This window comes from Heloderma suspectum, chromosome 8 (assembly GCF_057233095.1).
Source record: "Heloderma suspectum isolate Gila_16-S chromosome 8, 16-S_ref, whole genome shotgun sequence".
NCBI classification, from domain to species: domain Eukaryota; kingdom Metazoa; phylum Chordata; class Lepidosauria; order Squamata; family Helodermatidae; genus Heloderma; species Heloderma suspectum.
The window spans coordinates 5308652-5336281 of NC_139465.1; the positions used below are offsets into that span (position 1 = coordinate 5308652).

The 27630-nt window shown below is 43.7% G+C and overlaps 2 protein-coding genes across 2 annotated transcripts in view; one reads left to right on the top strand and one right to left on the bottom strand.

Moving 5' to 3' along the window:
- ZCCHC14 (zinc finger CCHC-type containing 14) overlaps positions 1–7489 on the top strand; it is a 46393-nt gene extending 38904 nt beyond the window's left edge. The window contains exons 10-13 of the mRNA XM_084812818.1: positions 774–898; positions 1184–1324; positions 1405–2844; positions 3859–7489. Of these exons, the coding sequence (XP_084668944.1) occupies positions 774–898; positions 1184–1324; positions 1405–2844; positions 3859–3914 (1762 nt within the window). The 3' untranslated portion in view covers positions 3915–7489. The remainder of the gene's footprint in view (positions 1–773; positions 899–1183; positions 1325–1404; positions 2845–3858) is intronic.
- MAP1LC3B (microtubule associated protein 1 light chain 3 beta) lies at positions 4864–19488 on the bottom strand. Its single transcript, XM_084812819.1, has 4 exons — positions 19372–19488; positions 15527–15582; positions 12013–12119; positions 4864–9627 (listed from the first exon to the last, which is right to left on the bottom strand). Exons 1-4 carry the CDS (start codon positions 19409–19411, stop codon positions 9453–9455), a joined length of 378 nt encoding a protein of 125 aa, XP_084668945.1. The 5' UTR covers positions 19412–19488; the 3' UTR covers positions 4864–9452.
- Positions 19489–27630: the final 8142 nt, after the last annotated feature.

A 27630-nucleotide genomic window follows, 5' to 3' on the forward strand; every position in this document is an offset into this window, starting at 1 on the left:
GGTGATCTAGAGTGAGAAATAAAGAGATCGGGGAATGAGCTGGTCAACAGAGTCCGGGGAGCGGGAAAGTTTGCCTTCTGTGAAAGGTTTCTGGTGTCACAGAAAAGTGGATTCAAAGGAGTCATTTTGTTAGGGCTCAAACCCTTCCTCTGCCTTGTACTCAGTCGTTTGGGCAGGTTACTTGTTCTTTGTCGACTAGTCATTTCTCCCATGGTAGCCATTTTGTGGTAGCTAGGACAGTTTCTCAAATTTCCAAATGTGTCCTTGGGCCCAAAAAGGTTGGAGATGCCTGATCTAGATAACTGAAAATTCTAAAGTTGAACCAGAATTCCTTGGTTTGACTTAGCAAAAGTATGAACCTATCTTGGATGGCCACGAGGTTGCTTTTAATCTTCCAAGAGTCAGTGTTATGTAGTAGCTAGACTGTTGGGTTCATATATGAGGAAACAACAGTTCATGTCCTTTCTCAATTATAAAACCCTCTGTCTAAAAACCTACCATGAGCTCCTTGAAAGAAATGGTACACTTGTACCCCATTCAGGCAGAGGTAAACAACCTGGTGCCCTTCAGATATTTTGGACTACAAACCCATAAGCCCCCAGCCAACATGGCCAATGGTCAAGGATTATGGGAACTGTAGTCCAGAACATCTATAGGGCACCAGCTTGCTTACCCCATCTGAAAACAGCAACCTTGTTAGAGGTCTCATTCAGATTTAAATGCAAGTCTGTTTTAACCAATTGCTTCCTCAACTTTTTTTTTTTTTACTCTAGGGAAAAGTCTGAGAAACGGACCATGAATCCAGCTACGTCCCCTTCTGTGAGCACTGGGGTGGCCAGAGTTCCTCCTACTACTCATATTGGCCCTATCCAGAGTATCCGTGGTAACCATACAGCAGGTAAATGGGGTAAAAGGATTGGAGTGTTCCTTACACTAATCTGAGACTCTTCTGGTCAAATTCTTCTGACACATGCACAGAGTAGAGCAACACAGGTTAGGTGACATCTCTTGGCTCTAGGACTAGGCTGTTCTGAACAGCAACATTATTTTGTATTTTCAGTCAAATGATCTGTTGGTAGCCGTATAGCTTGCAGCAGTAACTAGATTCTGTCTATCCAAAGATTTAACAGCATTCACACTTCTTGATCTCGAACACATGTTTCTTCCTCCTCCCTGCCTCCAGAGTTGCGAGTAGATGTGGATCAACCAAACACCACAACCCCCCGTGAAGGAAGCTCTTCAGAATACTCCAGCTCCTCCTCTAGCCCCATGGGAATCCAGACCCGGGAAGAGAGCTCTGACAGTGCTGAGGAGAATGAGAGACGTAAGGAAAAGTGTATTTATTGTTGCAGTATCTGCCTCATTTAGGTGACTGGCTATGGCTTACATCTGTCTCTCTTGTAGGTGTAGAGATCCACTTGGAACCCTCAGAGAAGGAAAAACCAGTAATGATACTGAATCACTTCAGCTCCAGCTCAGCCAGGCCTACCGCTCAGGTTTTACCAGTGCAGAATGATGCAGGGTCTAGTCCGTCCACTCATCACACCTTGCCAGTACAGACGATGGCTGCAGGCTCCCCTCACATCACCCCAATTAGAATATTAAATTCTATGCACAAACCAGAGCGAGGAAATACAGACATGAAGCTCCTTTCGTCATCTATGCACTCGCTTTTGTCTTTGGATGACAGGACAAAATTCTCTCCAGGGCCCCCTCGAGGGGGCATCAAGATGGAGAAGAGTTTTGGAAATACTGTTGTGGATGGGATGCCAGCATCTCCCCATCAGCCCGTACAAGTGCTCTCTGGAGTTCCTGAAAATGGCTCCTCTACATCTTCAATTAGCTTTGGCCCACGAACCAAAATGGTACATGCTTCCACCCTAGATAGAATGGTGAAAACAGCCCAGCAGCCGGGAATAATAGTGGAAACAAGCACCACAGCCACTGTAACGTCCAGCACAGTCTTCCATATGGCACGAACCCCCATCAAACTCTTAGTATCCTCTTCGGTTCCTACTGATTCAACCATTGTGGGTCAATCTTCCTGCTCCAATAATATGCAATTTAGTGTGTCCCCAGCAATAATAACCCCCCGGACTGCTCTCTATACAGCCAACACCAAAGTGGCCTTTTCTGCCATGAGCAGTATGCCAGTAGCCCCAATGCCCAGCAGCAGCTTCTGTGCAAACAGCAACACTGCCTCTTCTAGCAGTCACCCACCCACATCATTTGCAAACATGACAAACCTACCCAGTTGTCCCGCTCCCAGTCCAAGCCCCACGCTTTCATCAGCTGCTGAGAACAATTTCTACAATAGCAGCAGTGGTGGCTCAGGGGGGAGTATCCCAGTACCAAACCAGAATCACCATCATCACCACCACCACCAGCAGCAGCCTCCTGGATGCATGGTGTGCAGTTCCTGTGGCTGCAGTGGGAACTGTGGTTCAAGTGGCATGACAGTCAGTTATGCTAACTATTTCCAGCACCCCTTTTCAGGACCTTCAATGTTTACTTTCCCATTTCTACCCTTCAATCCTTTGTGCAGCAACGGCTACATCAACACGCAACAGTACAACAGTAGCTCAGCTTTTCCTATGGTTCACTCTCCTTACAGCAGTGGGATAACACCAGACTCTGTCATGAGTGGACCGTCCACATTTGCTGTGCCACCAATGCAAAGCTTTATGACAGGTACAGCAGGGGTTTATCAAGCACAGGGGATGATGAGCAACAATAGTGGTACAGCCCATAAAAAAAATGGGAATCTCTCCTGCTATAACTGTGGAGCCAGTGGTCACCGAGCTCAAGACTGCAAACAGCCGCCGATGGATTTCAATCGACAAGGTTAGGAATGTACTTGCTTGCTGAAGGTGGGGTTGGTAGACTGCTCAGAATACATTCTCAGAGCTCACTGTTTTGGGTAGGGAGTTGGACAAGGGAAAATCTGAAAATGGTCAATTTAAACTGATTATCTGCCTGAGAAAGTACAAGTGGAGTTCAGTATAGGTCTCCCCTGCATTGCTGCTTCCTGGTCTTGTCACTCGAGGACTGAGCTGTAGGACCTTGAAATCAAACCTGAGTGTTCTATGGTACAGAAGGGGCAACTGTGATGGATGATTGCTCTGGAGTGAGCGTGTAGAGCCCGAATAGTCTTTTGGGTTAGGAAGGACTTGCTTTTGTGTTTCCTACCTGAAGGAGGCTTTGCGAATGTATAAATTCAGTAAAAGTATACCAGGTTCTCCTGGTTTTTTTCAGAAGTTTTTTTTAACCTATAGTCTTATACTTTATTAGAGCCTCGTGTGGCACAGAGTAGTAGGCGGCAGCATTGCAACTGAAACTCTCCCCACGACCTGAGTTCGATCCCAGTGGAAGCTGGGTCTCAGGTAGCTGGCTCAGGTCGACTCAGCCTTCCATCCTTCCGAGGTCGGTAAAATGATATACCCAGCTTGCTGGGGGAAAGGTAGTCACAACTGGGGAAGGCAATGGCAAACCACCCTGCTATAGTCTGCCATGAAAACGCCCAGTGTAAGCGGTGTCCCGCTAGGGGTCAGTAACAACCCAGTGCTTGCACAGGAGGAACCTTTCCTTTTTCCTTATACTTTATTATTCCCTGTCTCTGAGGACGCATTGCTCTAAGCCAGGGAGGCAAACATGTGGCCCTCCAGACATTCTTGGACTGCAACTCCCCTCAACCTTACTATTGGCTGTGCTGGCTAAGGCTGATGGGAGTTACAGCCCAGCATCTGGAGGGCCACACGTTTCCCACCCCTGCTCTAAACTTTGTAACGCAGAGTTAGTTACCTGTGTAATGTCTGCACAAAAGTATTACACTGATGACTTGTATTCTTCTTCTTGCAGGTACATTTCGGTTAAAATATGCTCCACCGGCTGAAAGTTTAGATTCCACAGACTGACGTTAACTTCACAGACTTGATATTTTGTGGTGGCAAAAGCCATGGAGTAATTGGGAAACTTCAAATTGGAACCTGAGAAGTCTGCTTGTTGAACGTATTGTTATTTTTTTAATCCAAAGGTGCTCTACTTCAACACTAGGAAGGAACTGAATCTTAGGGGGTCTGTCAAACCCTTTTTTACTGATTTGCCAAAATTATAACATGGATCTTAATGTTGGACCTTCCAGATGGTAGGTGAAACTGGCCAGCTATCCTTTCTGGTGTATACAAACCGCTGCACTTTTTTCCTGAAGAATGTTGCCATACTTTGACCTTCTGTGCTGGAAACTCGAACTCCTGGGCAGCTATGTTGTAATCTGGAGTGAGAGCTAGAGGTTGATGGTACAGTAGCCATTTGCCTGCTGGACTCTTGACATTTTGAGGCTGGGTAAACATGTCTACTTTTTCTCAAAACAAATCAGGCACTACACTCTGGGATTTTAAAGGATTGCACTACAGAAGAATACATAATTCTGTTCTGACTATCTGCACTTTTAGCAGACTGAGACAAGTGCGAGAGACGTTCCAACAGTTGGAAACGCACCAGCAGGCTATGTGAACTTCTAATAAAGAAAACTTAATCCTCTCTCTCTTCCAAAAGAACAGAGGTGGACATTTCAGTTCATTCTGAAAACAGTTATGCAGACTTGTCAGCATTTATTCCTAAATATAACGAAGTTACCAGCTGTGGATTAAACTTAGTTTCCAAGGGTCTAGTGCCAGAGACTGAGCTCATAAACAGGTCTTTAAAAATATTCTTATTCTACAACTTCTGAAACTGTTACCATATATTGGCTTCTGCCACAGGAAACAGTCCTCTGCCTTTGCGATGAAATTTAAAACTCAAACTCTGGCAGCAGAGTTTACTTTACCTAGCAAAAGTCTTCCCAAAAGGGATTTTGCTACAGGATTTAGAAGTTACAACATACAATGCAGTAGTACATCTTACCACTACTCAAAAAGGTTTATAGTTTGCCTCCTTTATTTGAAATACACTATTGACTATTAGCTTTGATAACCAGGTAGCATACTTCTCCACAAACTTTAAATTAAAGTTAGTATGAAGCCAGCAAAGCTCATATAGCAGAGTTGAAACAATGTGGACCTATCTTGCCAAAGGGAGGCAGGTTTTTTATTATTAATTCAACAGGCTGCATTGGTTGTAGCTGTCTTGCTTCATGGATAGGGCTGAAGTTTGGACTGCCTCATATTACAGGTGTAAGATGCACACAAGATGTTAAATGGATCTGACAAATGAGCATTGCTGGTTGCGGGTATCATATAGGGTACATGCTGCATCTTCCCACTGCATGTACATGGAAGTTATAAAAACTCATTTGCTGTTTCATGCTATAGGAGTTCTTAACTCTGAAAATAATGGTGGAAATAGAGGATTGGGCAGTTGAAACTCTGCTTTCGGTAATGAAGTGATAAGGTCTATTATCCTTACTGCCTTTAAAACAAACTGAAAACTGGTATTCTCTTGCTTGGAGGTATCTAGATTTAGCATAAAACTAATCTCTTTGGGAAAGGTTTAGCGGGAGGCTCATATAGTTTCTTAGGTTCATAGAAACAAATCCAACGTTGTAAAAACATCTGGTTTCTAGCAGCCCTGTATCTAACTTGTTATTTTTATGCAATGAAGTAGTATACTTCGATATCCTCCCTTTGGCTTCACCAAAACAGAATTATGTAGGGTGCATTGTTGAACTTTGTTTTCATTGAAATTGATGAGATAGTAATGACAAATGTGTCCCATTCATTTCAGTGGGAACTAATTTCAACCAGAGTTATTTGAATGCAGCCTGTAGTATTTAAACAATTACAATTGTAATGCCAGAACTACTGAGGGTGCCACTATATATGGTTACTGTTGGGAAACTTGTAAAACTATACCACAAAACTTGTAAGAACTGACAGCTATTTACTTTGCCTTAATGACCTTACCATGAGTTGAAGCAACCTGCCATTCTGTATTGCATCTTCAGTTAATGTTTACTACTACAGTTGAGAATCTTTCCATTGGCATGGAATATGTGCTAAAAGCCAAATGTTTGTTTTTAAATAGGAATAACCGAACACACACGTTTTCCTGAATCTGCATAAAGCCCTTATCAGGCATCGTAATTGGAAAAATCTATAGAAACATGCCCTGATTACATCTGTACTGTTCAGAAATGTGTGATTTTCTTTCAGGTAAAAGGAACACTCTCAGCTCACCATTCTGCTTTCAAACAGAACTGTCTTGCTCTAACTTGGTTACAAACAACTGAAACTACCAGAGGAAAGCTTTGGAGAGCTGATTGTCTTGTTTGCTCCTAAAAGTATTAATCTGAGATATACAAGGCAAGCCTATATTAAAACTTGATTATTTCTTTTCCAAGTGGCTGACAAGGTTTCATACAGGAAGAGAAGCTTACAGCAAACCTCAAGTGCAAGAGGAAATGGACACTTTTCTAAAAGACATTAATTGTGTGTATGTCAGCTTGGCTGTAACTTTGCACTAAAGGACTCGAGAGGATATGATTCAACATGTCGTGAAAGATGGCACAATGCAGAACCACCAACAGCTGTAGTGTAGACGGGATCAAACAAACCATTTACATTAAATCTGGCACAGTAAATTGAGTTGCCGAAGTACCATTTGCATATGACCATAGTGTAAGACAACTGACAGGTATGCAAACTTAACTAATTGGGAGCTTGTTGAGCAGTACACAAACGCAGGTCAGTGCCTGATTAAGGAAGAACCTTTCTGAACTCTCCGTAAAAACCCTGCATTTCATGCTGTCCTGCAATAAAGACTCTTAAGGTGCCCAAAGATGAGCCACCCCAACTCTCCTAAAAGGCACGCCCTTCAGTGAATAGGATGCTTTTTTAGGCTGAAAGCCCTAGTCTCTGCAACTGATTTAATTCCATAAGCTAGTAGAGGGTGTTTTTGTTGCTAGACATTTGCAACCTTCTTAAGCTGCTTTACTGGATATGGCCAAAGGCAGAAATTTCAACAGTAATTCAGAATGCCACCAACATCCAAACGATTTTCAGTGTTATAACTACCCTTGGGACTACGTCTGCGTACTAAATTCTTACCAATGTAGGAAGAGCCTGTGTCTCAAAAGTGGCGGTTAAAATGTTTTTCAGACATAACTTCTCTAGGAATGAAGGAAACTCCTCTGCCCATTTCGAGCCATTTCTTTTACATATAGTATTACAAAATGTGCATGTAACTTTATATAAATATTAAAAGTTTTGTAAATATTTAATATTCACCTAATTTGATTTTGAATTGTAAATGTCAAGTATTCTGGTATTGGGATTTTTATGTTTTATTATGCTTTGTTAAAGGTAAAATTGTACATTTTTAGAATGTTTTTATCTGAGTAAATTTAATGTACTGAAAAAAATTAAAGACCATAGTAGTCTTTTTAGACATCCTCACTTTAATAGGGGTTTTTTTTCCATTTTCAGTTGGAGGCTAAAGAAAATAATCAAGCTTACAGCAAGCTCAGTAGGTTCACCCAAAGGCTAACGCACATGCATTATCTCAAAAGTGGTGGCCGTAGGCAGGTACTGCAGAGCTGTCCAACAGCTTGTTTTCTGCAAGTTGTCCATTTACATAGTGGATCTGCAGGATTCAGAAGAGCCACGTTCAGCCTGGAACATAATCCAGTTAACTTCTTCTGGCAAGAGCTTCCTCTACTGCTATGCTACCACCACATCCTTTTCTCAGTGTCCCCTTTGGAATCCAGTATTTTGTCCATGCTTCAGAAATGGGCAAGGTTATTTTTCATAGCTCAGGATGATAGACAGTGCCATAGCATATTCCCGAGCACAAATGGCATCTGTAAGGCCAGAGGAGCTCCTAATTCTGACATCTTTCCATTCAGCAACAGTAAGAGCGTCTGAGCAGAGCCGAAGTAGTGGGAAGCCATGGGTTTTTGTTCATTTCTGTCTACGGCTTTTCACACACCACACTAGGACTACTTTTAAAATGGGCTTTGTAAATGACCACAACTTCTAATCAATTTGGGATGGAATCGCCCATAGCAGCACTTAAAAAAAAAAACATTTGTACAAGAATCAGTCATTGATCAATTATAAGGATGGCTATCTATCATGACCTTAATCTGAACAGAAAACATTAAAATCTTACAGTAAAGTGAAAGCTCACAGTGACCATTTTAAAAGTTAGATGCAAGCACTGAACAGATGCATGCAAAGGTACGAACTGCGCAAGATAGATATCCTGCAGTGTGCCAAAATTTAGCATTGCTTTCTCCTCCCCTTAATGTAAATTAGCTTGCTATAATGTACTTAAATTCACACACATTAATATACAAGGATAAGTATACTACATTTCATGGGAAGCAGGACACATACCTGAAATATTCCTTTTGCATAGGATATACCCTATTTACAGCAAATTTAAGGTATAGTTCCCATGCAATTATCAGGAAGCTTCAGTTATAGAATCCTCACCTGCTCTTTGTAACCTTAGACATTGTCCAGTCTAAAACAAAAGGGAAATTCCTTGTGTTTGGAACTCGCACTGAAGGAAACTAGGACTTCCAGCAAGGATACAATGCAAAATTGTTCTTTACTCCATCTATTCCAACAAAAGTCAAGAACTTGGCAGGTAGAAAGATTAATATGTTAAATATAAAGGAATATCAATGGTCATGAGGCATGCCAGTACACTGTATTACTTTTCCGACTGGTTATCCTCAAAACCCTGCTCTCAAAATAATTTCTTCAAACAAGATCTCCGCTACCATCCGAAGGATACAAGCAAGCCTTCTTTTGCAGGGGTATGGGGGATGATTTAACAATGTCTTAAGCAGTTGTATGACAAAATACAACAAATTCTTGTTAAGCAGAAGTTTCTTACATAACAAGTATATAACCTAGTTTTAAAGTACACACTTCCTAAAACTAGAGTAAAGCTGTGGTGTTTGGTACATAATTAGCAAACTTATGTTTTTTATCTTCTAAAGTAGCAGTACTAGGGAATTAACCGCTGCCCCCCTCCTCCCCACCACATGCACTGGCTTATCAAAACACCAAGGAGTTAAAGCAAGCAGACTTACTCCTCTTTGTTCCCTTTCTGAAAAAAGCAGTTTTTAGGGGCTGAAGCACGCTTAACAGAAGGAGATGTCACACACACGTATTTCAGTTTGCTACTTAACATTTAGCCCAGTCCCTGTGCTTGGAATAATGCAAACATCCCTTTTATTGGCAACTTAACACATATGGTATGGTTTCAGTCAAATTCCGAAGGCTTTTTAAAAGCAAATATGCCTGTGCAAATTTATAGCAGGTCTACGAAGCTGGGCTGTTTGTCCATACTGGCACTCATCTGTTCAATAGTCACAAACAAAACAAAAGTACGATGAGAACACCCGCTAAGCACAACTACTGTGATGCAGGTCAGTGACATCCCTTTTTCCTGTGGGAGGGAAGGGTAAAAACTATCCTAGGCTACAAGCCACTGGGTATGGTTTACACGGAGGATTTCATGCCAAATGTTTCCTGGGAGGCATAGACCATGTACAGGAATCCATCCTCGTCTTTTTCGCTGTCATACACCTGCGAAATGGGTGCTGAAACGCTCACCATGCTGTGTCCATTCACCAGTAAGAAGAAAGCTTGATTGGAATTCAGCTGCAGGCGGCGCCTGGAAGACATGAAGAGGCCTTCAGGAAACGAAATACACTTTCACTAAAAAGAGGCTGGTGCATTTAAAATGCAATGTAAAGTATCTTGTACCTAAGGACCAAGTACCTGGGTACTTCCAGGTTTATTTATTTATTTATAATAGTTCTATACCGCTCTACATCAAAAGACTTTGGAGCAGTGAATAGCAAAGATAAGATAAAACTCCATGTTAAAACAATTAAAATGTTTTAAAAAGAAGTAAGTTCTGCTAAAACCAAATTTAATAAACCACAGCTGGTCACTTAAGGAACGTCTTCAGGAGGCACCAGAAGCAACACAGCATTGCCGCCTGCCTGACCTCCAAAGGCAGGGAGTTCCACAGGAAGGGGGCCACCATGCTGAAGGTTCTTTTCCTGGTGGACCCCAGCTGAGCCACTGGTCCATGTGGAACGTGCCCTCTGATTACCTCAGTGATCAGGCAGGTTGGTAAGGGAGAAGGCGCTCTCTCAGGTATCCTGGTCCCAAGTTGTTTAGGGCTTTGTACACCAGTACTAATACCTTAAACCTGGCCCGGTAGCAAATAGGCAGCCAGTGCGGCTGCATTCTCCCTCTTCATATCCCAAAGTCACACAAACACTGAAAAACATGTTTAAGGTACCCATCCTTCACAACCAGCCTCCTCACCCACACACCACCAACTGGGAGGGACATGCAGCCAAGCTGATCTTATGGTGCATGGATAGGACCCTTTTTCAGCCTGAGGGCTGCATTCCACCATGAATAACCTTCCTGATGCCAGAGGTGGGCGGGCCCAATGCCACATAACCCCCATTTACGCATCTGCATGCATGCTTGTTACAGAACTCGGCTCCCCCATTTCTTCACACATGCACACATACATACACAAACCCCTCTGTACCAGGTGGTTCGACTTTTTCCTCGGCTTTTGCCTTCCCCCATCTCAGAGAGAGTGTGTGAGTCTGTGCTCCGGCTTTCTCTGCATATCCTCTCGTTCTCTACCGCATATATGCAACCTTCTCTGCATCAAGCAGTTTCTCCTTTTTCCTCCATGTTTTCATCCCCCACCCCATCTCAATTTCTCTCTGGATGTACAACACACTTTTCTGGATGCCAAGTGCGCTAGGGACCAGTACAGGCTCCAGCAGCTTTTCATCCACTTCTTCCATCCCAGCAGTGGCAGTGGGAACCCATGAGGACCAGTGTGTGCAATACTCCATATCTATCCCCCAAACAAACCCCATATGGAACAGACACCACTCCTTTCTCCATCCCTACCAAAACAAAGGGATGGAGCTTTTAAGGAAGTGCTCCTTTCTGTACGTACAGCACATGATCCAAGAGGGATAGAGAGGAAGAGGAGAGGGAAGGTAACTGGGCAGTTCTTGGCCTAGATCACATTGGTTAAAGTGACAGGTGCATAGCCAATAAACTGCAGCAAAGCACAGGAGGGGGAGGGACCTGTGATAAGAGGCTGGCAGGCTGGGCAGAGATCTTGTGGTCCAGATCCAGACCATCAGTTCTTGACTCGTGTTATAAAAGCCTCAGGTAACATGATCAGGCCCTCTGCATTGCCTAACCAGAAGGGCAATAGTGCTGGAGATTACAAACATGTTAAAAAAACATGTAAGTCAGATGACAGAAGGATGTTAGGCCTGTGCTTTAGATTTTCAATGGAGTAGAGCATAAGTTGGTCCATGATGCTGCAAGGCAACTAGTTCACTCAATAACTAACACCTCACCCGGGTTTTATAAAGCCCACACAATCATGCTCCAGATAAATCCAGAGACATGGCAATGGCTGCCTTTTCTGTGAAGAGTCAGCAAAACAGAGACAGCAGTGCCGCCTAATTCCCATAATCATCAGGCCTTAACAAATCCACTCACTGCAGCAAGTGTGATAAGCAGCTAATCTTCCTCCCAAATTTGAAGCTGGGAGGGTGGGGATCACCTGCCAAAGGCCTCTGCCACTACCCTGATCCAAAGGTGGGGATGCTTTGGCAGCGTCATGGCCCAAAAGCCTGATACGAACAGCCATGACCATGTAAGGCCAAACCAGCAACCCACCTCCCACTGATGGCCTTTCCTGCTTCGGAGCAGGCAAGGTAGGCATAGGCGAGCACTGGACACCAGCGCCTGAGGGCATATGGGGTGCCTCCAGGCAGAAGTGCCCAACACCACTTGCTCCCCGCCCAGACTTCCCGCTGAGAAAGTTGGGAGTGGTTTGTACTGCCAATTTTTGACATGAATAGCAAGCCAAAAACCGCGGACCCCTCGTTATTGTTATTCATTGGGTTTTAACTCACTTGGCAGCTTCTTCTGTCTACTTATCACAAATTACTGGTCTGAATTAGAGACCTTATAGCACTGCAGACAGATTAGATACCTGATAATCTTGATCAATTCACTCATGTTGACATGGTCTGGGACCAGGAACTTAGTTTTATCCAGTACAGGAAGTTGCTTCTCTCCTTTATACCTTTCAATAATTACCTGGGGGGAAATAGCAAGAGAATAAATGCAATTTAGAACTTTTCAGTGTAGACAGGAAACTTGAAGTAGGCATTCTGATTGTATCGGCGCAAAATGGAACAGAAGCTCTTGCAATCTTTATCATTACTTTTACTCCAGAAGTGGAATTCTGCCATCTCAGTACAATATCTGCAAGTCTGTTCTTCAAGTTCTACTCTTTGCAATATTTAAAGCGAAGACCTTGAACTAAGTGCCCAACACTACAAGCATGGAGCAGCACAGCTTCCTTCATTTGAATGATGCTCCTGCAGTAGAAGTTTCTGGTGAATTGTCTAGGGTTACTACTGCAGGTACACAGCAAGGTGCACAGGGGATAATCACAGCAGAAACTATGGAAGACAGGGAAACAGGATGAGTTTTTGGAGATGCACTGCAAAAATGCTTTCTTAACCTAGGGATCTTCTATGCTTCTTGTTACAATAAGAGGCCATCAAAACAAGGAATATCAGTTGTAGATGTAGCGGGGCAATCACAAAACAAGTCACAGCCTAAATCTTTGCTGAGAAACTGGTTTTCCAAAGACAAATTGACCAGTTGTCTATCACAGATAGGACATTCACAGTGCAATCTTTTGCATGCCTACTCAGAAGCAAATCCCAGTAAGTTCAATGAGACTTGCTCCAGGTAAGTGTGCAGCCTCAATAAGACTCCTATTTGAAATTCCTTGTAAAAAAAAAAAATGTTGTGCACTCTGAAAAACAGTGCTTGGTCCAACAATGCTCTGCTGATGTTTTGCAGCATGATATTTTCCCTCACTGTCAAGCAGGCAAAGGGCTGCCTCACAAATGGACAACTTCTGTTCAGTATTCGTAAGCAGAAAGGTGCTACTGGAGGAGGTTAAAGTGGCTACGTAAAACCTATTAAAAGTAGAGCTGAAGAAAGCTGCCATGAGTTAGAATGTGCCAGCATTGTTATATGATCTCTCCATTCAAATCAAAGTTTAAAAATGGAATTGGATGCTGTTGTTTTGTTCCACTGTTTTTAAGCCTTGAAGAAGACTACTACTTCTGCTACCAATTTAAAAACGGATGTTGTTTAAAGTAACAATTCTCCTTTCCTGTGTAGAAAGCATTGCACATTTAGAAAACAAGTGGAATTAGCTTAGATATCTGGATACATGCTGGATGCAACAAAGTGTTCAAGTGAAGTGTTTTGGCTCCTTTTTTCATGCAGTGCAATAGGATTCTGGTGTATTTCCTAGTTGATGCACAATAAAGCAAAGGACAAGGAACATTTTAAAGATGTTACTTGCAAAGATGTTTGTGCTGATAAGACTTCATTTCCCTCGGGTCTATTAGAAGCACACTGTTCATTTGATTACGTCATTACTGCCATCAAAGAAAGAAAAACTGTGGGATTTGTGGCGGGTCAGGTGACAAAGTTAATAACTTTCCAGATCACAGGCTACAAGAGTGGTAGTTGTGGGGAAGAGGATCCCAATTAAAATAAACTTTGGCAGCACAGTATTTTGTCTAGGATGGCTTTCCTGCAGGTTTAAGGTTACTTTGACCTTAAATCAGGGATGGGAAAGGCGTGGTTCTTCAGATGTTGCTCGACTGCAAATCCCATCATCCCTCTCCGATGGCGATGCTGCCTAGGGCCGATGTGAGTTGCAGCCCAACAACATCTGGATGGCCACACTTTCCCCACTCCTGTAATAATAATACTGGAAATTATTACTGGGGAATAGACTGTAACGAAAACAATAAAGTTCTCTTTTAATAAATGTATATACCACTGATTTATGTGCTGCAAGGAGAAGTCTAGTCTCACGACTTAGCAGGACCCAGGAATCTTCCACGCCACTTTTGAGCCTTCCTTATTTTCTGGGACCAGGACAACTCAAACATAATAGTAAAAACGTGCTACCTCCAGTAAGTGTAACAATACAAGCCTGTGACATCTCCACATACAACAGGTGCATTATGAAGCAGGGAGCTCACCACTAAGTTATCCAGTCCCACTACTTTATCACTAGAATACTCTTACTCCCTGGACCAGACTTCCCCAAGCTGGTGAATGCCAGATCATGTCAACTCCCATCAGCCCCAGCTAGCAGGGCCAGTGGTGAAGAATCCTGGGAGTTGTAGTCTAAAACATCTGGAGAGCACCAGGTTAGGGAAGGAAGGCTGCCCTAGACAAGATAACATTTAGAAGGGCGGATCTTCTCTACAAAGAAAATCAGCTATAATGCATAGTTAGTTCTCCTTCACTTGCAGTACTTCTTTCACAGAAGTTACTTCTCACACACTAGGTCCTTCATCTGTTTGCTTAGCGGGCTTTTACAGGAGACTCCAGGATACTGGTGTATAAACTCAAGCAAAGATTTACAAGTAGCAAACCAACAGCCACACTCAACTACTACATCAGAACTTGCTTCACACATTCAACTGTACAAAGTTTATGTCACCAAGGCCCATTTGGCACACTTCAGCTTCTGAGTCCCCCCTTGAAGATGTGAACAGATCAGCGAGGGAAGCATATCCAGGAATTGTTAGCCCAGGACAATAGATTATGTAGACAGTTCTACAGTGAAATGAAAGAAGCAAGGGTGTGTAGAGCTGAAATTCCATCTGCATAGAGAGGGCTGTGAATTCAGGTAACAATACTGACTCAAAACCACTTGGGGCTAGCCCAAGGCCACAGACAGCACTAGTAACAGAAAACCTAGAGCAGCAGGACGTAGCTCAGTGGTAGAACCCCTGCTTTGCATGCAGAAGGTCCCTGGTTCAATCCCCAGTATCTCTGGGTAGAGCTAGTAGAGCTGACTCTGGCAGTCAGGGTTCACATAAAAACCTAAGAGTAGCCATGCTGGATCAGACCAAGGCTCCATCTAGTCCCGTATTCTGTTCACACAGTGGCCAACCAGCTGCCCATGGGAAACCCACAAGCAGGACATGAGTGCAACAGCACCCTCCCACCCATGTTCCCCAGGAACTGGTGTACTTAGGCACACTGCCTCCTATACTGGAGGTAACATGTAGCCATCAGGACTAATAGCCATTGATAGCCTCACAATACTGGGCTAGATGGGCCAATGGCCTGACTCAGGATAAGGAAGCTTCCTATGTTCTTAGAATCATTGGGCTTCCAAGATAATTGGTAAATTATCATAAGCATCACTCCTCTCCCACACCTCAGATCCTTGGGATGACAGGGCCTAAGATGTGAGGGCAATTGCCCTCTGCTCTAATGTTCCCCAACTGCATTTCCATTTCCCTTGTTCCAAACAACCGGATATAGCAAGAGTGTTCATTCACAGTTTTGAGAGCCAAGTGAAGTTTGAGAGTGAAGTCAGGCAGTCTTACTTACCAGCAGATTTGCTCAAATGAGTCTCACCATGAGACAGACAATCCAAGCCTACTCACCGGTATCTTTGTTGGATGTTGCTCTCGAATAAGTCTGACATCTTCTACTCTTTGTTCTACAGGGGAGAAAAAGAAAGTTGTACCTAGGTGTTTGAAAAGGCATTACACACTTGTCACATCAAAACCACCTACACAGAACATCCTACTTTCTTTGGGGCTTCACTGCCTGTGAACATACATGCACACGGTAGTCAAGAGTGGGAGGAGCTTAAATTACCCGACATGAATATACCCAAAGTAGGGTTTGATAGCTTATAAAAAAGCCCACAAAAGTTACTAGCCTACAAAAAAAGTTTACTAGCCTGCTAGAAGCTGACAGAGGAGGAACAGAGATGCATTTCTCTGACGTGCGTGGATAAGGAGGCTTCCCTACTCTAGCAGTCCAGGTAGTTTCTATGCTGGAAACAGAGGAGGGACAGAGCATTCCACCTCTCCTAGCCAGCCTGCATCATGGCTGCCTATGGCTACTGGGCTAGTGCTTAAATAGTGCAAGGCTACATTCACATTAGAAGCAGAGATAACTGCTTAGCTGTCTGCCTAGCATAGGGGTGCAGAACCTCTTTCAGCCCAAGGGCCAAATTCAATTTTAGAAAAGCTCGGGGGGGGGGGGGGGATTCCAGTAGCAGGCAGGGCCAAAAATATAAAAAAAAATATGAGCATCTTGTAGCTTCAAGCTCTTCCTGCCAGTAACGAAGCCTTAGGAGAGGCATTTCAATTTTTTAGAATGGGGAAAAACTGCACAAAAAACAACAAATGACCGGTGGTTAGGGGGAAGGGGGCATGGCCATCTGGGGGACCCTGGAAGGCCAGAATGGGACCCCAAGAAGGCTGGATTTGGCCTGGGTTGCCCACTTCTGGCCTAGCAGAACTTAATACCTGTGGCAAAAATTTGTTAATGGGAAGGGTAGGAAGCAGAACAGATAGGCTTATAAAAGGGGAAATAATGCTGATATCTGATGCTGTCATGGAAAAAACAAAACCCTAATCCTTTGTAACAGTAACATAAATGCAGGCAAGGAAAGCCAACAAGAGCAAAACTCATTCAGATTTTCCACTGCCGTCTTGGTTAAAAGAGACCAATTATTTGCCTCAATTCCACTTCACATGGGAGGCTTTATCCCTCTTATTAAACAGCCTGGCTGTTAAGTCTTCTCACAAGAGATGCAGAGATCAATGTTTGCATTTCCCTGCATTGGTGATTCTAAAATAGAGCCTACACAATGTACATTATATTTTAAATGTTTTCTCTTCCACTTTTTATCCTGCTTATATTTAAAATCAGAAACCTGGGTAATTTCATACTCACTGGCCCCAAGAAGGTTAGCGCTAAACAAAAGTTAACAGGAAAATATGCATGCCTAGGTTCAGACCTACAACTGAGAAATTTTGGGTCTGAAGGCGGACAGTACATCAAATTTTCTGAAGCTAAGCAGCCTGGATGAGAGATTACTTGGGAACACCATGTACCCCCACTTGAGATCTATAGAGAAAGTCTTGTAGCAGCTTAAAGAATTACAGCATATGCTTTCATAGACTAGAGTCCACTTCATAGCATATATGTCATAATCAACGTGTTAAGTCTTTTTGCTGCTAAGCAGTTGAACATGGCTGTACCCCAGGGAAAAAGTGTTAGATAAAATCAAAAGCAGGTGTCCTACGTAAAATACAGTATTAACTTCTTTGAAGCAATTTAAATATACCTGATAGTTCTTGTATCCTCAAAGCTAAAGAGCTTCCACTTGGGAATGTTTTTCCAACTAAGCCCATAGGATAGATAATGCCCAATACTGCTTTGTAAAGGAAAACAAATAGCAAGGGTGACCTTTACTTTCATTTTCAACAGTACAGCAGCAAAACAAAGCCATGATTCTTGTTTCCCTCCAGCACACAAGCCGGAAAACCAGTTTAGGCAGAACAAAAACAGTAACAGAAACACACCCGAAGTCTTCCTGTATTTTTAAAAGAGTGATGGTGAACAAGAAAGCAAACTTGACATCTAACGAACATGTTACATGAGGCTTCTTGGATCACATTACGCAGTTAAACCTGAAGGAGTCTGCTGGAAGAAAGACTCACAAGTCTTTGCAATAGCAAATATTTTTATCTCCCTGTCACTCAACCTTTGGGGCAAGGGGGTGGGGTGGGAAACAACTGCCCAATGTTTTCTCCAACTCTTCCTGCTCAGATCTGGAAGAGGTCACCCTCCAAAGAGTGTTTTAGTCATCAATGGTATTAGGAAAATTATGGCCCAATGATTCAACATTATCCTCTGCCTCCTCACAACAACAAACTGACACAGCACTTCATGGATTCTTCTCATTGGAGCAGTTAAAATGCTTCAGAACAGCTTCGAGCTCTAACAGGAACCAGGAAATTTATTTTTATTTATTTTATTTATTTCATTTCATTTCTATACCGCCCAATAGCCGAAGCTCTCTATAACCGCCCAGAGGAAAAAAAGGTAGCAGAACATGCTGGAAGGTACCGAGAAATGCCACATCTCTAAAGAAAGGTATCCCAGATTAGGCTCAAGAATCAAACTGCAGGCACCACCACCACACACACAAAGTGATCCAAATGGCGAGACCTATTGCACTCAGCATAGACTAATGCTTTACCACAGCACCGATCAACCCATCAAGGCATCCAGTGCCCATTTTTACTGCCTGACAAGTGATAAACAAACGGCAAGCCCCATAAGTGCTATAAAAAGGGGGGAGTGGAGTGCGGAACTGGCACACTGCCAGCTACACCACAATGCTCAGGGAGGAAGAGATTGGCACCAAGGCCTGTTTACTCCTCCTCTGGCTCTTGAACTCCACGAAAGCAAGCAGACACAAAAACAGGGCCCTACTTTCCCACAACGTCACACACCCATCCCTTGCCTGCTGGCCTCAGTGCCAGCTTTCATACCTATTAAGCAAACAATTTGGAATTTGGGCATAGGGAGGGTATTACTTGATAGTGGCAGGGGAGCCGCTCTATACTGCCAGGCATGGGGGGGGGGGGTCTTGCCCAAGAACCAAGACTGGATAATGATTAAAAGGAGAATTTTGTCTTGTCCCTAAAACACGAATGCTTCTAAAATCCTTCTCCCTAAAGCCCTAACTAACGCTGACAGCCAATGAGAGGAGTGCAATAAGATACCAAGCCCCTTCCCTCATTGAGATCCTTGAGAAATAAAAGAAACCCCCAAAGTCGGGGAAGGAGAAACCCACACTCATTTTCATGGTAACGGGGGTGTGGATGTGGGTTTCCTTCTACTTCCCTTCCCCCAAGCCTGGCCCTACCATTCCCCTGGCCAGACCCCCTTACTTTCTTTCCCCTCCATGCCCAAACACATGCATCATACAATGTTCCCTTCCTTGAGGGAATGTCCCCCTCCTGTACTACTGAGAACACCCCCACAAAAGAAACCAATTCCCTCCCCACAGGAAAAAAACAAAAACCCAACAACACAGCACCTCAGAGACACTTCCTTGGCCCTCTCTTCACCGTCCCTCTCAGATTCAGCCCCAGCCCCCTTCCTGCTCAGGACCCCCCTCAGGTAGCCAACCCCCCCGTCCCCCAAAACGCGCCTCACAAATGCTTTCTTGTTTGCCCTTCAGGTCATCGCCCCCGCACCCCACATCCTGGGCCTAGCACCCCTCCCCCACCTGGCGCCCTCCAGGGGTGTTGGGCCACAATTCCCAGCATCCCACACTCGGCATGGCTGGCTGGGGATGCTGGGAGTTGTCGTCCAACCCCCCTGGGGGGCGCCGGGCTGGGGGAAGGCTGGCCTAGCATCTCCCCCCGCATCCCCCCTCCCCCCACATCCGGGGCTCGCCCGCAGGCCGCTCCCCCACCGAAGGTGCGCCGCTGCTTGAAGCTCTTCTCCGAGGGCATCTCGACGGCGACGGGCTCCTCCGCGTCTCTCCCTGCTCAGCGGCGCGGACCATCCACAACAACCCCCGTCCGCGGTCAGCTGACCAACGTCGCTCCGTCCCGCCTGAGCGTCTTGCGTCACGGAGAAGGAAGAAAGGGCATTCGTCGTCGCAGCCGTCCCTCCTCCTCCCGCCGTCGGCCGCTTCGCCGCGCGCTCCTGCGCGTGTGCGGCGACGGGATGCCCGAAGCCCCAGCTTCCCCAAGAGGAGGAGGGAGACGGGGGAAGGGGAGAAGACGTCCCTGACGCAAGCGCGCCTGCGCAGACAAGACAGAGAGGCGGGAGTAGAGGTGCCGGTTAAGTGACTTCAGCGCGCACAAACGCAGGCCCTGCCAGCGCCGTGGTTGCCCTGGTAACCCTCCCAGGAGAGCGGCCTGGGCTTAGCGCTGGGCCTCGCCGCAGTTTCTACGCAGGAAAAAGACATTCGCCCCTCGCCCCCCTCCCGTCTATAATAATGTGCTTTATTATTCGCCCCATCCCCAGGATTGCATCAGAGCTAAGTTTAAAAAGCTAAGAATGTGAACAGCATCAAGGCATAATAGAGAAGAGGCAGCATCCTCTGAGCATGTGCAGAGTGCTTTTCTTCCTTCTTTCCTTACCCCCTGTCCAATGAATATAACACATCTCAGATTAGGGGGTCAAGGCTCCCTGTTCACAGGATACACCTTTAAATTGGTCCTGCCCCAATTTTTTTTTTTAAAAGGAATGTCTTGGCTGAAGAAGGGAGTGCTTCTGAGCATGAGCAGAGCATCTTTCCCTTCCCCCTGAGTAACCATAGACAGCCCCCACATTTACACATCTGTTAAAGGAGCCAGACCAACTCCAAAAGAGCTGAACAATGCATTCTTAAGATGAAAACACACTTGGGGAATCCTACATTTCAGCCTCTTGGTGGCTCTGTAATATGAGTATATTAAACACACACAAATAAAGAGTCTTGTGGCACCTTAAAGGGTAATAAAGTTAGCCTGCACTGAAGTTAGGATCCACTGGTCCTACTGGATCCAGTGAAACAAATAGGATCATGGTGTTATTACAGTATAACCTTCTCCGGGCCTCTTACAATCCTATGCACATGTCCTCAGAAATAAATGTAATGGGACTTTTTCCTAGGTAAGGGTGTATAGGATTGCAGCCTTAATCTTCCAGTCCACAAATGAACCTAAGAAGAGCCCTGTTGGATCAGACGAAAGGCCTTTCTAGTCCAGCAACCTGTTTCTCAGAGTGGCCTGCCAGATGCCTTTGAGAACCCTATAAGCAGGACATGAGCACAGAAGTTTTCTCCTCCTTTTGTTTCCAGGCAGCTGGTATTCAGAGGCATACTGCAGAGGATAAAGACTGATACCTGGAGGTGGTGTTATAGCCATTCATAGTCTTATACTCCATGAATTTATCCCATTTATCTAATCCTCTTTTTAAAGCCATCTAAGCTGGTGGCCATCGCCACATTTTAAGTGAATGCTGTAATTTAACTTTGCAGTGTGTGAAAAAGTACTTTATTTTGTCCGTCCTGAATAAGGGCATAAGCTTGGTGGTGTTGGGCTACAGGGCTCAAGCCCCCTTCAGATTTCCGGAGTGGTGGTGGGGGTCTGCCAGGTATCACTGGCAGGCTCATGTGACGGGCTCAGTCGACTCTTCTGTGTTCTCTCAGTATCTACAACAGCTGCAGGGTGGGTACATTACAGTGCAGTGCAGAATGACTCATCAATTCATTTAGGATTCTCCCTGTAGCAAAGGGAGCATCTCTGCCACTGTGCCACATACCAGATGCTGCCTACCAAATCCAAGGGACACCTGCTCTGTTTGGCCAGTGAGAGCCTCTGAGGGGAAGCCAGCCAAACTTTTAGTTACCTCCAGTTGCTAAGCTACAGTAATTAAGAGCCATCAAGTATAGGAAGAGCCTTATCTGCATATCTCTGCCTTTTTAAGTAATTTCTTAGTTACAATTCTATTGTTTAAGTAAACCATCTAGGCAAGCAGATCCTTTAAGGGTAATCCCCAGAGAAACCTCATTGTTCAAATTCTGCCAGATTGCAATTACTCCACACCAGAGCTGATCTCAGTCTCTGTCATGACCACCAGAAGAAGCCTCTACTTGGGGAGTTTGTTCCAGCCTTGTTTGACCCTAATCTCAGTTAGGTTTGCTTATCCTGCTTCCTGCCTCCCAGCTGAGCAGAGCAGAGGAAGCTGCTCCAGCTGGTCCAGGGACTACAGAAGCAAGCAAGCTCCCAGAGAGTAAGCAATCAGAGGGAGCAAACAGGAGTTGGCCAGGGGAGGTCAAGGGGGAGGCCCCTAACATTTTTTTTAAATTATTTTTCTTGTAACACACACTTCCACACCAGTGGGACTCTGCTTTTAACCTCTACTGAGTAGAGGAGCAGGCACCGGATAGTCTAGAACAATCAGAAAGCTAGAGACAAAAAGGGAAAAGAGGCTATGGAAGGACAAGACTCTCCAGTGGTGGTGACCTGCAAGGTGTGTGCAATGTTTGTTTTCTTGCCTGAGAACAACATGGCCTACACCTGCAACAAGTGCAAGTTGATCACGCTGCTGGAAGAAAAAGTAAGAAGACTGGAGCGGCGACTGTCGACCCTCCGGGGTATAAGAGAACATGAAGAGTTCTTGGACAGAATGGTGGAACTACAGCAACAAAGTGAAGACCAGAAGCTTGAAGAGCAACAGCAAGATGAGGCAGAAGTGTGGAACCGATTCCAGGTACTTGGCAATGAGACTGGAGGACAGCCTGCAGAGGGAGAATTACAGGGGAACCTGCATGAGAGTGAGCAAGAGGCTGAAGGTCAGTCAAGCAGAGGCGATGAAACCCAGGCCTACAACAACAAGAAGAGAAGAGCAGTAGTAGTGGGAGACTCCTTGCTGCATGGGATCGAAACCCAAGTATGTCGCGAAGACCCATGGACTCACCAGGTATGTTGTCTCCCAGGAGGACGGATTAGAGACGTGACCGAAAGTTTGCCTGCACTCATAAAGCTCACTGACAGGTATCCTCTTCTTCTCATCCATGTGGGAACAAATTATACTGTCAAGCGGAGCTACGAATGGGGCCCAGATAGTTTTCTCATCCATCCTTCCAGTAGTTAGAGGGGGGGTAGAAAGGGAAAGAAAAATACTCAGGGTGAATGACTGGCTATGAAGGTGGTGCCGGGGCGAGAGATTTGGATTCTGGGACCACGGGCTATACTTCCTGGAAGCTGGGCTGTTGGCAAGGGATGGGTTGCACCTCACAAAGGATGGGAAGAATGTGTTTGGCCACAGCATGAAGAACTTCATCAGGAGGGTTTTAAACTGTATCCTACGGGGAAGGGAGATGTAAAGTTGGGGGTAACAATGGATGAAGGCTCATGCACCGCAACGGAGAGAACAGCTCTAATAGCACCCAATAATAGTCTTCAGAAACATGTAGGAAGAAAGCCAGACTATGAAGCACATGGTCTTCAATGTCTATATACAATGTCTATATACAATGCCCAGAGTATGGGAAACAAACAGAACGAACTTGAACTCTTAATACAGGAGGGAAATTAGGACTTGATAGGTGTGACTGCGACTTGGTGGGATGACTCTCATGACTGGAATATAGTAATTGAAGGATATAACTTGTTCAGAAAGAACAGGAGGAACAGAAAGGGAGGTGGGGTTGCACTATATGTGAAAAATACATTATCTCTGCACAGAAATACAGGAGGATGAGCTTGGTAGCCCCATCAAGAGCATCTGGATCAAAATAAATGGAGCAAAGAATAAAAGGAACGTGGTGATCAGAGTCTACTACCGGCCACCTAATCAAGGAGAAGACGAGGATGAAACTTTTGAAAAGCAAATAGCCAATGTTTCTTTTTTTTAATTATATTTTTATTTATTTTATCTTTATAAATGAAATATACAATACCAAACATACCAACAACCTGATCAATACTAGAATTTCCCAACAATACAATATTCTGATGAGGACACCATAATAACAAAAAGAGAAAAAAATAAAGGGGGGAAAAAGGGGGAAAGGCAAAGGGAGGAGGAAAGGAGGTGAAGAAAAAGGAAGAAAATTCTTTCCCCTTCCCCCCCATTAAAGAATTAAATTTAAACTCCAATCCCCCCCAGCCTCCGATGCCATTCTATTTTACAAACTATATCTATAACCTTAACAACCTTACAGTTTAATAAACAACCTTACATTTCAATATCATATCATCAATTTTATATCCAAGAAACAGGGCTACAGTTCATTCGCAGTAGCCTAGATTACTACTACTACTACTACTGCTATTTTTTTAAAAAGGAATATAGTGTCATATAATAATAAAACTTAAAATAAGCCTTCAACAGTCAGTAATTTATTTTATATTTTATACTAGATATATAAGTACACATTGTACCCTCAAACAATTAATTTAAATAAAGCATACCATATCTATTTTGAAATAAAAAATATAAAGAAAAGCAAGAAAAAAAAAGAAAGAGAATAAACGAATATATATATATATATATATATATACACACACACACACACACACACATACATACATACATACATACATAAAATCATTTATCTTCTGACCTAGCCTGGATCATGTAGACTAAACACAAACAGTTAACAAAGCTTGTTTAAAGATTCCAGTTCATGGGGTTGTAACAGGAATCTTGCGCATTTTTACGTTCAGCCATGCCACCACCATTTCATGATTTATAAACTTCTTCATCTGACCTTCAGACATGATACAAAGTGTAGCAGGATATTTTAAGTAATATTGTAAATTAATTTGTTTTGCCATAGTTTTTGCTTTGATAAATTGCCTTCTTTTATTCGCCACCCATTTGATGTAATCTGGAAATAACATAACTTTATCTTGTTTCCAGGAAAGGCTTCCACCCTCTCTTGCCAAACACAGGATATAATTCTTTGTGGAGACTTTTGCAAATTGGACTGTGATGGTATAGTCAGTCCCTTTCACATTTGGCACACAAAATGCCTGCTCAATATCAAGTAAATAATCAGATGGGATAGGGAGTATCTCATGCAAAAGTTTATCCAAAAGATAGGCAATTTTACATTATTAGACAGATTTTTAATCCCAATAATACGTACATTGGATCTTCTTGTGAAGGCCTCCAGTTGAGAAATTCTGTCGGAGGTATTTTTAAAACAAATTTGTGTCGAAGTTTCATTCGCTGCTACTCGGCCTTCTAGCTCGTTAATTCTCGTCTCCATTTTTTGCCATGTCGCATTAATTAAATCGACGGCTCCTTGCAAGGCGGTGATGGAATTTTGGATTAAATCCAACCTTCTGGCTTGCTCCGTAAATTGCGAAGATAAAGTCTTTATCAGAGTAACTAATTCCCCTATATCTTCTGTTTTCGAAACTTTTGACCCAGGAGGCATGGGGGGAAGTTGGCGGTGAAGCCATCCCCTTTCTTCTCCTCGGTGCATTCATGTTTCTCTCAGACAGATCTTACAGGTCCTCAGATGTTCTCAGATGTTGTTAATATTTCTTAAATCATCCCACAGGAGTTGTTGATATTTCTTGAAGCATGTATTATTATGGAACACGTCAACGCTGTTTTCTCCTATGAAATAGAAGTCTCATCACAGGTTCTGGGGAGATAATCCTGGAATCCAGCGCCCCCACTATCTTGAGGGGGGTACTTTTCTCCAAGATGTTGTCCAGATGCTGCCTTGCCCCTCCCTTTAATTCCAGGGGGGGAGATGAAAAGGTTTTTCAACCTTTTAAAAAGCTGTTTGAGAAAGCTCCCATGGGAGAACCCGCAGGAAGCTGCCAGAGCGGCATCGGTTCCAACCGGAAGTCCTCGCAAATAGCCAATGTTTCAAGGAAGCATGATGTACTAGTAATGGGGGACTTCAATGTCCCCAATATTTGTTGGGAGACAAATTCTGCAAAACATGGCCCCTCCAGGAAATTCCTGACTTGTGTGGCAGATAACTTCCTCTTACAGAAAGTAGAGGAAGGAACTAGAGGATTGGCTATCCTTGACCCTAACCAACAGAGATGACTTAGTGGATAAAGTAGCAGTTACAGGAACTCTGGGGGAAAGCGACCATGTTATACTTGAGTTCTTGGTTCTAAGGGAAGCAAAAGCCAAGCGTAGTCAAATGCATACCCTGGATTTTAGGAAAGCTGATTTTAATAAACTCAGAACAATGATCAGTAAGGTCCCATGGTAAGCGACTCTAATGAGAAAAGGAGTCCAAGATGGGTGGGAGTTTTTAAAAAAAGGAAATTCTCAAGGCACAATTACAAACAATTCCAACAAGAAGAAAAGGTGGAAGACAACAGAAGAAGCCAATGTGGCATCACAAAAAGCTTAGAGATGACCTGAAAACAAAAAAGGACACATATAGGAAGTGGGAAAAAGGCCAAACCTTTTAAAATTTAACAGGGATAAATGCCAAGTTCTGCACCTCGGAAAAAGAAACCAAATGCACAGTTACAAGATGGGGGATACGTGGCTCAACCACACTACAAGCGAGAAGGATCTTGGAATTGTTGTCGATCACAAGCTGAATATGAGCCAACAATGTGATGTGGCTTTAAGAATGATGCGGACAACCAGAGGAGGGCAACAAGGATGATCAGGGGACTGTAAACAAAGCCCTATGAGGAGAGACTGAAAGAACTGGGCATGTTTAGCCCTGAGAAGAGAAGACTGAGGGGAGATATGATAGCGCTCTTCAAGTACTTGAAAGGTTGTCACAGAGAGGAAGGCCAGGATCTCTTCTTGATCATCCCAGAGTGCAGGACACGGAATAATGGGCTCAAGTGACAGGAAGCCAGATTCCGGCTGAACATCAGGAAAAATGTCCTGACTGTTGGAGTAATACGACAATGGAACAAATGACCTAGGGAGGTGGTGGGCTCCTTCCTAAACTACTCCCCTGTGAACCTTTCCCTTTTCCATGGTAACCATTTCAAGAGGGGTAGCCATGTTAGTCTATTGCGGAAAACACAGCAACGGAGTCCTGTGGCACCTTAGAGACTAACACATTTATTCTGGCATACATTTTCATAGACTATAGTCCACTTCATCAGATGCATGAAGTGTTATTGAGAGTTTCAGGTTCATATACATTACATATTGCAGGGGGAGGGGGGAGAATTGTAAATAGGTTGGAAGGAAATTAAATGTACTGACAGTGACAGTCACATTATGAAAAATGACCATTCACAAAGAGTTGCTGCTGATAATACAAGCATCATGGAACTAGACAAGCCAATTAATACATGTTGTGTGACAAAAAAATTGTTTAAAAATCCTTTATTCTTAATCAAGCCCCTGGTGAGGGAATTTAACCTGTTGATGAATTCTAACTCAGCAGTCTCTTGCTCTAATCTCCACTCTGACACTGACCTTAAAGTGATTGTTGCAGAGAAAAGAAACTCCAAAGGGAGATTCAACTTCGCTATTCAACTTGGTTGGATGACACTAGGTTCCTAGTAGTATTATGAGAGTGGAAGAAAAACGTCTTTCTATCTGCCACAGCAACACAGTTTTAAAGGTATCACAGGAGTCTTTTTTGTATGTTTGTGTTAACATGACTACCTCTTTAGAATTTTCAGAAAGATAGCCTTATTAGTCCTGCAAAAACAACAAAGAGTCTTGTTACTGGGTAATAATACACATCACTGCAATATAAAGCCGATTAATATATATAGTGTGATTTTTAAAAATTACACCTTTGTCATTATCCAAACCACAAGATATTGTCCTTTGAATAAGGACAGAGTCTCTCTTTTTTTTAATCATCATACTATATATATTAATCGGATCACCATTGCAATCATGTCTGTGTTATCACCCACCAATGTTTTGTGAATGGCAACTGTAAAGGTAATTATCACTGCCTGTACTTCCTGCATTTCAATTTGCTCTGACAACACAGTTTCCATCCCCTGCCCCCAGCATGTGTATGTAAATATGCCAATTTGAGATTAACACTTTCTACATCTGATGAAGTCCACAGTGTCTATGGAACCTTATGCCAAAATACATTTGTTAGTCTTTAAGGTACCACAAGGCTTTTTGTTGTCTTTAGAATGTCACCATTCTTGCATTTATGGCTAAGAAGGGAGTGCCAAATCCACTGTAGCATGCTCTGATGATCATGTTCCGCAATGGCAGATGAGCAGATATTTAATTACAGATTACTCAG

Excerpts from the sequence above, each read along its gene's own strand:
- MAP1LC3B (XM_084812819.1), bottom strand. The coding sequence starts at position 19,411 with ATGCCCTCGGAGAAGAGCTTCAAGCAGCGGCGCACCTTCG. Across the intron at positions 12,120-15,526 it reads AACATCCAACAAAGATACCG|GTAATTATTGAAAGGTATAA; the intron begins GTGAGTAGGCTT and ends ATTTCCCCCCAG. Across the intron at positions 9,628-12,012 it reads GAATTGATCAAGATTATCAG|GCGCCGCCTGCAGCTGAATT; the intron begins GTATCTAATCTG and ends CATGTCTTCCAG.